Genomic DNA, 13,372 nt, shown 5'->3' on the forward strand with positions numbered 1-13,372 from the left:
TGTTGAGAGATGTTGTTAGGAGTGTTTGTGCCTTGTGCTGGAGATAAAAAAGCACTGTGGGAACAAGAACTACTCAACAGTGGTCATAGTGGATGTGAGGATATGTAGACTACCTAGTGTGTCTCAGTTCCTCTTCTTACTATCAGAAGAGTGTACTCCACAGTGTTGAATACTCAAGACTGTATCCTTTTGTTTTTTGTTTTTTTTTTCCCTTTCTAGCTTAATGTTATTTTATTTGGGTTTGGTTTTATTTTGAGATGGGGGTCTATATATAGTTCTGGCTATTCTGGAACTCACTTTGTAGACCAGACTGGCCTCAAACTCACAGAGATACACCTGCCTTGGCCTCTGAGTGCTGGGATTAAAGGCCTTTTCTTTGCCTGTTTAGGTATGACAAATACAGTCTTTTAAATTTTTTTTTAAGTAAACAAATGTAATTTTTAAAAATTGTAAGAAAAAGCATGGGAGTAGCAGTGAACACAGCATTCATCTGAGGGGCTGAGGAACCAGCCCCTCCTGTTCCTATCTTTGTCTTATATGGGCTATCTCAGTCCTTAAGTTTTGAGGTATAGTTTGAAAAGAGTGAAAAACCCAGTTAAATGTGTCTACTTAAGGAACATTCTCAAAGAAAACAAAATCTGTTAGTTTGATTGGTTTTGGTGCATTAGGTTTTGGTGCATTAATATAAGTGGTGCATTTCTAAGAGCCCTCCCTGTCTGTCAATATTTTACAGCCTTACTTGTGGCAGTGGTCTGTGTTCCCCACGCTCTGCACAGCCTTACTTGTGGCAGTGGTCTGTGTCCCCCACGCTCTGCACAACCTTACTTGTGGCAGTGGTCTGTGTCCCCCACGCTCTGCACAGCCTTACTTGTGGCAGTGGTCTGTGTCCCCCACGCTCTGCACAGCCTTACTTGTGGCAGTGGTCTGTGTCCCCCACCCTCTGCACAGCCTTACTTGTGGCAGTGGTCTGTGTCCCCCACGCTCTGCACAGCCTTACTTGTGGCAGTGGTCTGTGTCCCTCACACTCTGCACAGCCTTACTTGTGGCAGTGGTCTGTGTCCCCACGCTCTGCCAGTGATAAAAGCTGTGGACTATGCACTTGCTTCCTCACAGTGAGGCCCGGTCTTCCATTGAAATACTGGTGATTTGCTAGGCGATCCGTGGTGCACACCTTTAATTTCAGCACTCCGGAGGCAGAGGCAGGAGGATCTCTTGTGAGTTCAAGGCCAGCCTGGTCTACAGAGTGAGTTCCAGGATAGCCAAAACTACATAGAGAAACCCTGTCTGGAAAAACCAACCAACCAACCAACCAACCAACCAACCAACCAACCAACTAAACAAACAATCTAAAAAAGGTGATGGACGAAATGTTGCAGTAGTGCATTCTAGGAGATTGGTTGTTTACTGATATTTAATGACTGTGTTTGATGTGTGTTTAGAGGGCACATTTTGTTTAAATTTTTTCTCTTTAACATATCTGAAGAGGCTTTGAGTCACAGCTACATTTTTCCTAGATGATATTAATCATACACTATCTAAAGGAATGCTTCAAACTCATTACACCTTGTTGGTATGCAGATGCGTGCCCAGATGTGCTGTGTACAGGAGGGACCATTGCTCAGGACTATGTGTGCACGAGGCTTATGGTCTCTCAGGAATGACTCAGCAGCTGACATGAGTGCTCTGGTGAGGAGGTGGGTAGTGCTGTGAGAACCTGATCTGCTCTGGTCCAGTGATATGGTCTAAAGAAACATCTCTTGAGCTGAGACCTAAAAGAGGAAACTGGGTAGCTGGAGATTATTGTAGGCAATGAGGCATACATTACCAAGGCCCTGTGCTAGGCAGGCACCTGGGCTGTTAGGGAAACAGCCAATGGTCAGAGAAGTTGTGAACTGGTTAGTAGCTGACTCCAAATGAAGCCACAGCCCTTGCTCCTTCCCACACAGCAACCTCAGTTCTTCTCAGTGTTTGACTACAGTGTGCTGAGTGGTGATGCCTTCTATAATTGCATTAGCAGGTTAGTACTCAGGGTCACAAATAGTAGAACTGCTTGCTTCTTGAAGAGTCTCGAGCTGCTTCCCATACGGAGAGCAAAGCAAAGCAATGTTGGTAGCTAAGATACTTGCCCCTTCCTCTTAGTTGGATTTTTCTTTTATATTTCTTTCCTTTGCAAAGAAATATCTGTGTTATAGGTATTTTCTATATTAAAGAACATATGATAAAAACTTAGAAGGTGGTTCATGAGCTATGTACTGTGGTCCTAGCACTTGGGAGACAGAGGCAGGGAGGGCAAAAATTGGAGGTCACTTTGGAGCACACAGATCCTGTCTCAGAAAAGAAGCCAGTAGAAAGGAGCAGCAAAGAAATCCATTCTAGGTTAGGACAGAGAGGGTTATAACTTGTCTCCACTAATAAGAGATTGGGGATAATATTTTCTCAAGTAAGTTCCCACTGGCCATGCCTGACTGCTTCCTGACAGTGCAGACCTGGGCTGAGCAGCTCCTGGATGCTCTTAGGAGCAGCTTCTGTACTTGATCTGGAGCTGGAAGTGCATTGGTGTCTTCAGGCCCTCCCTTTCTCCCCAGTGGTGTGCCACTAACAGGAAATACCCAGAGCTGCTTCTAGTCTGAGAATGCTCCTTTGTGTAGACTGAAGTTCTCTTCCTGCTCATCTTCCTTGTTCCTTCCTTGCTTCAAGGAGGCCCTATAAATTTCCTGGTGCATTTTAGTTCCGGGATTGATTGTTCTGGTTATGTCATTCCAGATGGCAGCTGACTGAGTCTTATAAAAGTCAAGTGTGTATAGTCATCTGCTCATTTAAACAAAGCACCATCTCACCCCAGGCAGTCAGTGAGGATGGGACCCATTGCTTTGCATCTCACCCCAGGCAGTCAGTGAGGATGGGACCCATTGCTTTGCCTTTAAAGCTGTTCTTGCTGCAGACTCAAGCAAACTCTGGTGACTCCTGTTGAGAAGAATACCTGTTTCAAGACTGACAGGATGTCCTCTTATTTCTGCTCTTCTGGCTCTGTACTGTTTCTGTAGTTTGATGGCTCTCTGGTTCTTGAGATGTCTGATAGGATGGCTCAGGTATGCTGTCTTCTCAGACTCATTCCTTACCTACATGTGAGCTGACAGTCCTGTCAGGGTGGGGCTAGTGTACTAGCTCATAGCTATTATCTTAGCTCTCAGGAGGCTGAAAAGCAGGGGGAGCACTACAAATCTGCAACATAGTGTCTCCTAAAGAAAATAAGAGGTGGGGAGGTGGTGGCACACACCTTTAACCCCAGCACTTGGGAAGCAGAGGCAGGCAGATATCTGAGTTCGAGGCCAGCCTGGTCTACAGAGTGAGTTCTAGGACAGCCAGGGCTACACAGAGAAACCCTGTCTCGAAAAAACAAAATAAATAAATAAATAAACAAATAATAAATAAAAAGATAGAAATTTAAAATTCTAAAGTGTATCCTCTGTGGAGTAGATTATGCTATGGCAGCTGTGCTTAGTGGATACTTAACCCTGGTAGCCACCAAGTGCTTTGCATGCTCTGTTGTGTTCAAAAGGTTTACAATGAAAAACAAGGAAATTATTTTGTGAGGTCTTTTACATGTAGCTAAAGGGGATGCATCCTAACTGCATTTCTGATGTTGGAGGCTTTGAAAATGTATTTTCAAACGTTTTTGCTATACATCTTGTGAAGAATTTATGTATGTGCGTGGGCAATGCTCATGCTTTTTCATTCTTCAGTTCCAAATAATACATTTTATTGAAAATAAAACACCTTGGCTCTCGACTCTCTGTAATGACTTCTTTATGAACAGCAGTGTGATCCAGGGCCATCTCGGGGACCACTGCACTCCTCACTGGACTAAAATGGTACTTTCAAACATTTGGATAGTTTTACTTAGGACCAATGCCAGACCTGCATCTGCCACCTTTGCCACTCTGGGTCCCAAAGACAGGCTTGAACAACACTGGGTCAGTTTACTACTTTTCAAAAACAACAACAACAAAAGAGGTTCTTCATCCTACTTTAAAATACTTTGTACAGCATATTATGCTGACATTTTCCAGAGAGATGATAGTTTGAAAATAAAGCAAGGCCAGTGAAAACAACTTACCTCAAGCACAGTGGGGCATTTAGATAGAGTTCATTTTCTTTGGAGGTATGTCAGTAATGAGTAGTGCTAGCTGCCCTGTTTTCAGTAAGGTGGTCATCCCACCAATTCTACTCCCTCCCTGAATTTAAAGGAGTCTTCCATTTTGTTTTAAGAAAAAAAATGTATTTCTGACTTTTTCTTGTACACTAAAAGTATTTTTAAAATCTTAGGTTTGAAAACACACTAAGCACGCACATCTGTAAAATGTTAAATGTGCCACATCTGTCTGTGCCACTTAACTACCTCAGATCCATAGTTCTTCCTCCTAGATGGCCTCCAGGCTACAATTAGAGGACAGGGTTGCATTGGCAAACTAAAACATTCTGTTCTGCTACTGTGGTGTGTTCAGGGATGAAGCCTACCCTGTAGGTGGTTGCCCTCTGTGAGCATACCAGAGTGAGGAATGAGGTTCAGCCTTACTTGGCATTAACAACCATAGCTCAGTGGTACGTGTCTACTGTCTCAGCATCCTTTTATCTGTGATGAAAGGTTAGACTGAGTTCTCTCCATGTTCCTGAGCTCTGTTCTCTGGAACTATGTTTTAAAGCTTTCTGTTTGAAAAAAAAAAATGCCAAGTAAGAATTGTTACTCATCCTTACATGTGCTGACAAAAATAAAAAAGCATTTTATGTAAGGAATAAAACTATGTGGACGGTTTTCAGTTGCTTTGCTACTGCTCTGGTTATGACTGGGAAGGCCATCAGAAACATTGTCATCTCACTTGGGGTTAGCCTGGCATCAGGTGACTGCATTGCTTACAGTTGAAAATGTCGCCAGGCATGGTGGCACATGCCTTTAATCCCAGCACTTGGGAGGCAGAGGCAGGCAGATTTCTGAGTTCGAGGCCAGCCTGGTCTACAGAGTGAGTTCCAGGACAGCCAGGGCTACACAGAGAAACCCTGTCTTGAAAAACCAAAAAAAAAAAAAAAAAAAAAAAAAAAAAAAAAAAAAAAAAAAAAAAAGAGGTTTTCTTTGGGCTGGTGAGATGGCTCGGTGGTTAAGAGCACCAACTGCTCTTCCAGAGGTTATGAGTTCAAATCCCAGCAACCACATAGTGGCTCACAACCATCCTTAATGAGATCTGATGCCCTCTCCTGGTGTGTCTGAGAACAGCTACAGTGTACTTACATATAATAATAAATAAATATAAAAAAAAAAAAGAAAATGCCTTGTGTGAGGGTGTATGGAAGAGAGTGTATGGCTAGTGTATCATGGGGTCATGGGTGGAGTAGATAGACATATATTCCTTTTACCAATTCCAGGCTCTTAAACTCAAACGTATTTTCTTAGCCCAGGTTATATTACTGTCATGGTTGTGGGGAAATCCCAACTTGCCTTAAAATTTTAGAATTTTCATAGGAAATTAACTGCTGTGGTATTTGAGGCCTTTTCCTGAGTTTAAAGTCGATTGCTTATCTTTCCTGTCAGCTTTGAGATGTGTAGAACCACTGCGTTCTTGTGAGTGGCCGGTGGTGGGTGTCACCTGCAGAGTACACCTTCCCCTTCTCCTTTCTCTTTTCAGGAAACACATATTCTACATTGGTGCCTCTTTTGCTACCGAAATTTTCATATAAGCAAAGCCTTCTTTTTACCAGAAACCCCTCAAATCCTTCCAGTCTTAAGAGTTGACACAGCAAAAACATGATTTTGCCTGACTGACAATTAGTCTTCCCTTAAGGGCTCAGTTTACCTTGAGTTTGTTTACTGTTAGCCCTTTGGAGATAGTGAATTTGCCAAGTGAACATAAATCTGTCTTTTCCTTAACAGGGTTAGTCACCTCATTCTAGTAGAGCCCTGGGGTTTTCCTGAGCGACCAGATCTTGCTGATCAAGAGAGACCAATTCCAGTTTGGATCAGAGCCCTAGGGGCAGCATTGACTCCCTTTAACCCCTTGGCGGGCCTCAGGATTGCAGGACCTTTTGGTGAGTGTTCATGTTCTGGGAAAAAACAGTGTTTATAGGCACTAAAGGAGTGAATGCTTTCTCCACTTAGGTTCCGACAGGGCTGCATCCCCCACCATAGCCGTTGTCAGCTCAAAGTACCTCCCTAACATTACAGGGCATGATATATGTAGAGCCTTTGTGCATGGCTGCCTAAGTGCCTCACTGCTACTTCCTATTAACACAAAAGAGTCTGGTTCCACGTGTCAGCTCAGGAAACCATCGAAGTTCACAATACAGTTTTTACTGAACACCGATTGCTTCTCTGCTGTCCTAAGTTGAAGTGGCATAGAATGGGGACATCCGTGTTTCCTGCTCACCATTGTTAGCCAAAGTCGTAACAAGTCAGAGCTCTTACTTGTCCTCCTACTCCCTTAATACGGCAAGCTGAATAACAGCACAGAGCCAGTCACTGTCCTTGAGAGGTAGCTTTTATATTGTTAAACATTACAAATAATTATCAAGTAGAGACAGAGGGAAATGCTGGTGATAAGATAGGTCTGTCTGGGTACCCTAAAACTCAAGCAAATGCAGTGTCTGACATGGGCAAGAACAAGGCATGATGGCCTCTCTGAGTCATTTGTGGCTACTAATGAGTTAAGCAGAAGATTCTAAAACCTACCTGATGGACTGGAGCTGACCAGGATCCCCGGGCTCAGATTTCTTCTTTCCTCCTTTATGTCAGTTTGATGGAAAGTAAAGCCATCCTTTACATGAACATTTTGGGACTCCAGATGATTCATTTACTCTGGGTATTTATTTATTTTGAGTGTTGGAGTTTAGACTCTCAGCTCCAGTGTCTTACCCACAACCATAGGCATTTCTTTCCCTATGGACTCGGGATGATGATCTGAGCTCCCACTTTGTCTCTATACAACTTGTATAAGTTGTGAGTGTTTTTAACAATACATAACTGAGTATCTGATAAATGGCTTAAACCAAGGGGCCCCTTACTAGTTCCCTAATGTGACGTCTGGGTAGAGGTGGTGCTAGCATGCCTAGTAGCTTTCTTGGTGATGCTGGTTCCTGTTTCTATGCCTCTGATGATGATAATACTCAACTTGACACAGGGTCTCACTATGTAGCCCCAACTGGCCTGGAACCCAAAATGTAGATCAGGCCAAACTCAAATTGACAGTGATCCTCCTGTCTTTGTCTTCTGAGTGGTGGGATTAAGGGTGTATACCACCATCCTGGCCTATGTCTGTGATCCCTTTGATAGTCTGGAATCCTAGAACAAACACTTGTGCCAACAAGAGGCCTCAGCTCTTCTTCCTGTCTCTCTGAGGCCTTGTTCCCATCAGTTGAGTTTCCCATTTTATCCTAGAGAGAAAAAAACTATATATCCCATCTCTATCCCAGTGTGCTTACTTCAACTTTAACATATTGTTATTATGTTATTATGGAGGGAAAAAGAATACAAGCTAACAAGATGATATTATGTATAAGCTGCTCTATTCAATGACCTCACTTAAAAATTTATTCTACAATAGCTAGTTCTAGGAAATGAACATATTTTGAGCTTGTAAAGCACACCTGTAAGCCAGTGTAGTACACCCTTCAATTCTTTCATCTATTCTCAGGGAACTTAAAAGCAATGTCCAAGATGTATACTTTTTCCAAGCTAAGGTAGATATTTAGGACACATATAGATGTGTGTACATAGCACTTACTGTGTAAACAAACACCATTGTTTATTCTGTGAGTAAATTATAACTTAGAAGGTATGTGTTTTTATTTCGGTCAATAGGGTTAAGTCTAGTGCAGCGTTTGAGGCCTGATTTCAAGCGGAAGTACTCCTCTATGTTTGAAGATGACACGGTGACAGAGTACATCTACCACTGTAATGTACAGACCCCCAGGTAAGGTTTATGGTTCTGAATCATTTTTCTCATTTTTATTAGCTCTTTGAACATTTTGCACCAACTATTTTGATCATGTTTACTTTCCCCCAACTACCCCAAAAGCTGTCGCTGTCCCCACTTACTGAGCATTGGGCAAAGTCTGAGGATGTGGGTCACTGTGGGGGGTAAAGGCCTGAAGTTCCTAGGAGGAACCTCAAGAAGGGAGTGTGATTCAGGGATATTTTTGCTACATAGGGAGTTTGAAGCCAGCAAGCATGGTGTCTCCTAAGCTCAGTTTAAAGCTCTGCCTCAGTGGTTCTATGTTTCATCACTGACATACTGAGACAGTCCTAGTTTAGCCAGGCCACGGATGGTGCCGTAGTGTACTGCAGCACTGCTTCATTAGAGACAGACCTAGGGCAAGGCCAGAAGGCACACACAGCTTCTCCTGGGTTCATTGGTAGGTGAAGCTGCAGCAGTCTCTCAACACAGGGTAGATTCCTGGCAGGAATAGAGGGGCTGCAGACTGGGTCCTAAGAGCCTGCAGTTGTGTGAGTGCCTGGCTGGTCCTTAGATCTCTGTTTTCATCAACTTGTTCAGTAGCTTCCGGTGCTGCTGCAGAGCATCCATTATTTCAGCTTCAGTTTCTTATTTTGAATTAGAAGAAAACTTTGATTTAGTTACATTACTACAGTCCTATTTACCCAACAGCAATAATGTGTGGATCCCCCCATACGTTATCTAGTAACTAGTTTAAAAGTTTAAACAGATTTTTTTTTTTAAATCTTGGGAAAGCCAAATATGAGTATGTTTTAACAGGTGAGACTGTAGCACAAACTCATCCCCAAGTTCACTCAGTATGGTTCTCTCTCTCCTCTCTATAGTGGTGAGACAGCTTTCAAAAACATGACGATTCCTTATGGGTGGGCAAAGCGACCAATGCTTCAGCGGATAGGTGGCTTGCATCCTGACATTCCAGTTTCAGTGATCTTTGGTGCCCGATCCTGCATAGATGGCAATTCTGGCACCAGCATCCAGTCACTGCGACCGAAGTCATACGTGAAGACAATAGTGAGTATGGAGCTGGCTTTGGTTTTTATTCAGGGAAGTGTGTTTGATTACTCCCTTGAGGTTTCCAGTCTGGGCTCCCCTCACAGCCCCCATTCAGAGACCTGATGTCACAGGGCTTTGGGCGAGGTTTGAGCCATACACACTTTGATGTCCCAGTAGTGCATCACCTTTCTGAGATCGTCCCAGTCTCTCTAGAGACACTGAAAGACTGGTTCAGAACCAGACAGCCTCACACCTACTTCCCAGCACAGCACACACAGTTGTGGTTTGTACTGGGTCCTGCATTAGCCCTTCAGTTTAGAATGTTATTTCTGCTGGTTCTTGTGTGGTGGAATTGATTAAGATTCAGGAGATTTTCCTGTTTAGCTCAAAGCCTTTTGATAGAAATCCTAAGTCATTTTCGGATGAGTCTCAGCTATTCTTTTAAGAGTGGCTCTTTGCTTCTGAAGATTGCTGTGTTTCAGTACTGCTTTCTCATCTGCCATGGCGGCTCTTCCTTTCCCAGGCTATCCTCGGGGCAGGGCATTATGTGTATGCAGATCAGCCAGAAGAGTTCAACCAGAAAGTCAAGGAGATCTGCCACACAGTAGACTGAGCACACCGAACCATGCAGGAGCACCTGAGACTGATGCCGTTCCTGAGCCATACCCACAACCACAGGAAGACGAAGAAGTACAGCCCAAGAACCAGGAAGTCTCCTGGACTGGACTCTGCAGTTTTCCACATTTAAACCGATTAGTGCCTTCTAGAAGAATGGCTTTTCTTTCTCCTACACAAAATTAAAATGCACGAGAGTCTCCCAATTTAATAGTAGCCTTAAATAAAGGTTGTCCTTTTGATGTCCTGAAAAATTGTGATTTTTCAGCTGAGACTTTTCTCATTTTCACCTAACTGCTTGTTAGGTGTGTTTCGTATTGCAGTCTGTATGCAGCTATCTGGCCACTTCTGGGCCTGCTGTGTTAGGTGCTATGGAGCTGCACTTTATTTTCTTTGCATGTGTTTACCATCTCTAACAACTAACACAGTTAACCCCAGTGTTTTTATGTAAAGAGATTTCAATTTAGAATACTTCATTTGTGAGATGGAGTTTAGAATATTTCATTTTGAAATGGAATGAAAGGATAGGTTTTGATGTAAAGGAAGGGAGTCAATCACTAGCTAGGGTTAACTTTCCTTGTCTTCCTGCTTTATGATCAAGGCTGTTCAGCATTTTAAATGTGTTCCATGGTGACATGAAGCTTACAGCAGCACAGTTCCTGGGCACCTTCTGTGTGTGATCTACAGGGTTCTATGACAACATATGCAGAGACTTGGCAGTTCAAGGGCAAAGTAGCCTGGACCTGAGACCTGTCCCTCTTCCTTTCCAATATCCCCAGGAACCAGGATCTGGTGAATGAACAGGTCTCCTCACGTACACGGATAGTAAGACTGTTGCCTCTCGGTAAGCTAAGTCACCCTGTGTTCTCACGAACAGCCAACTTATATGGTGCTTACACTGGACTACATGTTACCACTAACATTTAAAAATATGTGCTGCTGTTACATCTCATGGCACCAGAAATGAGATAGAACTTGTATTTATTTTTATTGACTATTATGCTAATCTAATCACTTATATACTTGAAGTAAAATTATGAAAAAATCTATGTTGTTTGAACTGTTTGGCAGAGACCACCATTGAATTTATAACTTTCTGACAGTGTTAAAATGAGAGAAAATTTGAAACTATGGAAAGCTCCATCTAGTAGCTGGATGCTGAGAAAGCCTTCTGTATAGAGAACAAAAAACAAAGAACATTGTTATCAACATTGTTTGTCCAGGAGGAAAGCAGATTACACAAATAAAAACTAGACCTCAGAAATCATGACTTGATGACTTGAGCTATTACATTTTTAGTGGCTAGTCAGGAAAATGTTTTTGAAAATGTAAAATTATATCACAGTTAATAAACTGCCAGAAAGATTAGCTCCATACTATAGGAGAATGTGTAAATCATATTGACGCGGGACAAGCAGCGTCCTAGTGACCCTTTATCTGACTCATTTAGTGCATTAGGTCAGAACAAGAAGCCACTATAAGACCAAAAGTGCTTGTTTTTGCCACCTTGAGAATAAAAGTAGCCTTTTTCCCCTTCATAGTTAGTGCTGTGGATGGCCAGATCCACACTTGAGAATGGTATAACGTTTGGGCAGGGCTCTTGTTTGGCATTCACCGGCCTCAGTCAGTCTTTGTTCACCGAAGAAAACATTTCTGCACAAGAAACTGGTCCTCCCAAAGAAACTGGCTTCCCTACTGACTTGCTTTGCTTTATTGGAAACATGTTGTGAAGCTTCTTAAACATTAAAATCTCCTTGATGTATGTGATTTTTGTAAAAGTTGAAGTAGTGAAGTTTATAGTCTGCAAATTCTTGAGAACAGTGGTTGCTAAATATCTTTTCTTGTAAACAGTCTCTTATATCTTTGGTCTTTGCTAAGTTATTTTACAGAATAAACTCGACAGTGCTAGCACCAGTGGGTGAGCTGTGTGTTTTCTTGAGTCTTTGGCAAGGACCCACCTGTCAGAATAGCCATGACAGTCCCACGAACACTGTGGTTCTGAGGATCACTGCTCCGTACTATGCAAGCAAGCTTGGTTCCGAGGATGGCTGCTCCGTACTATGCAAGCTTGGTGGCAGTTGTGCAGAGCTTCACTCATGACCATGCAGGTCCTTGAAAAGCTTCCTATTGTCTTCATGGTAGGGTTCATCTCAGTGTCAGAACTCTCTATTCATATGTGTCTTTGACTAAGCAGCCACACCAGGTCCCAGCACACTTGTACCAAGTATAGAAAATAAGAGGCCTAGAGAGTGGTGGTGAGGAGGGAAGACAGACTCAGTAACAGCTGCAAGCGGCAAGTCCAGAGCCGATAAAGGAGGCATCTCACCGATGGGAAACCGGTGATGTGGTACAAGTGTGGGTGGTCATGTGAGAGAGCCGATGAAGGAGGCATCTCACCGATGGGAAATGGGTGAAGTGGTACAAGTGTGGGTGGTCATGTGAGAAGTAAAGCCAGTTGCATTTTCCTGTGTACAGGAGTAAAATCTGAATGCATCAACAACCTAATCAGAGGAATGAAAGCTTCTAAGCATTGTGAAATTAAGTCTGGAATCAGACATGGAAATTCAGCTATAACATAATCATTGTATTAATTTCCCTGTTAAATATGGGACAAAGGTAGCTGCCCGTCATCAGCTTTGTAGTAGGCAGGCATGGTGGCATTCGGGTGGCATCAGCTTTGTAGTAGGCAGGCATGGTGGCATTCGGGTGGCAGGGGTGGCAGGAGCAGCAGGCTACTTGTCATATCTCATCACTAGACCACCAGGAAGCAGAGTGCTCAGGCAGGAATCCAGGCAGGCTCTCATCCCTTTACTCCTGGCCCTTCATCTGCTAGCCTAGGCCCCATGTCCAAATGCTTGCATGACCTTGCAAAACAGCCACCAGCTGGGGACCAAGATGACAGCTGAACCAATAACAGCCATATACTGGACTGTTATACAGTCTTACAAACAAGGTAGATCTGTAATGTTTTCATTTTTCAAAAGCATCAAATTTTGAAAACAGAAAAATGCAGAATATTCCATGTATATATGTATGCAGGCACACACAGATATGTGAATGCATACAGAATAGTGTGTTCCTGAAGTTCTTTAAAGTTATGCTTAACACACATATGCTCAACGATGTGTAAAGATAGTTTTTGGAAGAAAAACTTGAGTTTTTTAACAGTGGTTAGCTTCAAAGAGAGATGCTTCTGTTTATACATATAAATGCTGGGGCCTTGTACATTCATTGTGTCGTAATGAAAGCCACATAAAATACAGGGAATAATCTTGGTTACTATAAGGTAGGTAAGAAAGCAACTAGGATTTTCCTGGCTGCACTGACTTGTGTGTGGCCATGTGAATCCACACTGGGGCCGAGGGTCAGACTCAGTGTGTGGAAGGCTGTATGCCACTTATTAGAACTTAAGCTATAAAGTCTAACTTGGAAGCACAGAAACTTTCTGTTTTAAAACAGGATCTTGTTATGTCACCCAGGCTAAACTCAAACTCATGATCCCTCTGCCTCTACCTCCCAGATGTTGGCATTGTAAGCATGTACTAACACACCTGGCCTTCATTCTTAAACTTGTTGAAAGCGTTCCTGGGACTAGAATACACATTTCTCTATTTTACAGTTTATTTCTCGAGCTGGGGATGTAGCTCACTTTAGGTAGAATGCTTGCTTAGCATATGCTTATTTCCAGCACCGAATCAAGCCAGACACGATGGCAGATGTCTTCAGCACTCAGGAGGTGGAGGAAGGAGGATCAGAATTTCAAG

General features: G+C 42.9%; 1 protein-coding gene across 4 annotated transcripts in view; it reads left to right on the plus strand.

Annotated features, from left to right (window-relative positions):
- Positions 1 to 11,519, plus strand: part of Abhd5 (abhydrolase domain containing 5) — a 27,104-nt gene extending 15,585 nt beyond the window's left edge. For 3 of the 4 annotated variants that reach the window (XM_031344320.1, XM_031344319.1, XM_031344321.1), the window contains 4 exons: positions 5,924 to 6,078; positions 7,847 to 7,958; positions 8,825 to 9,011; positions 9,517 to 11,519. In XM_031344320.1, the coding sequence (XP_031200180.1) occupies positions 5,924 to 6,078; positions 7,847 to 7,958; positions 8,825 to 9,011; positions 9,517 to 9,606 (544 nt within the window). In that variant the 3' untranslated portion in view covers positions 9,607 to 11,519. The remainder of the gene's footprint in view (positions 1 to 5,923; positions 6,079 to 7,846; positions 7,959 to 8,824; positions 9,012 to 9,516) is intronic. The other variant, XM_031344322.1, reaches the window with a different exon arrangement.
- Positions 11,520 to 13,372: the final 1,853 nt, after the last annotated feature.

This window comes from Mastomys coucha, unplaced genomic scaffold (assembly GCF_008632895.1).
Source record: "Mastomys coucha isolate ucsf_1 unplaced genomic scaffold, UCSF_Mcou_1 pScaffold23, whole genome shotgun sequence".
Classification (NCBI taxonomy): Eukaryota; Metazoa; Chordata; class Mammalia; order Rodentia; family Muridae; genus Mastomys; species Mastomys coucha.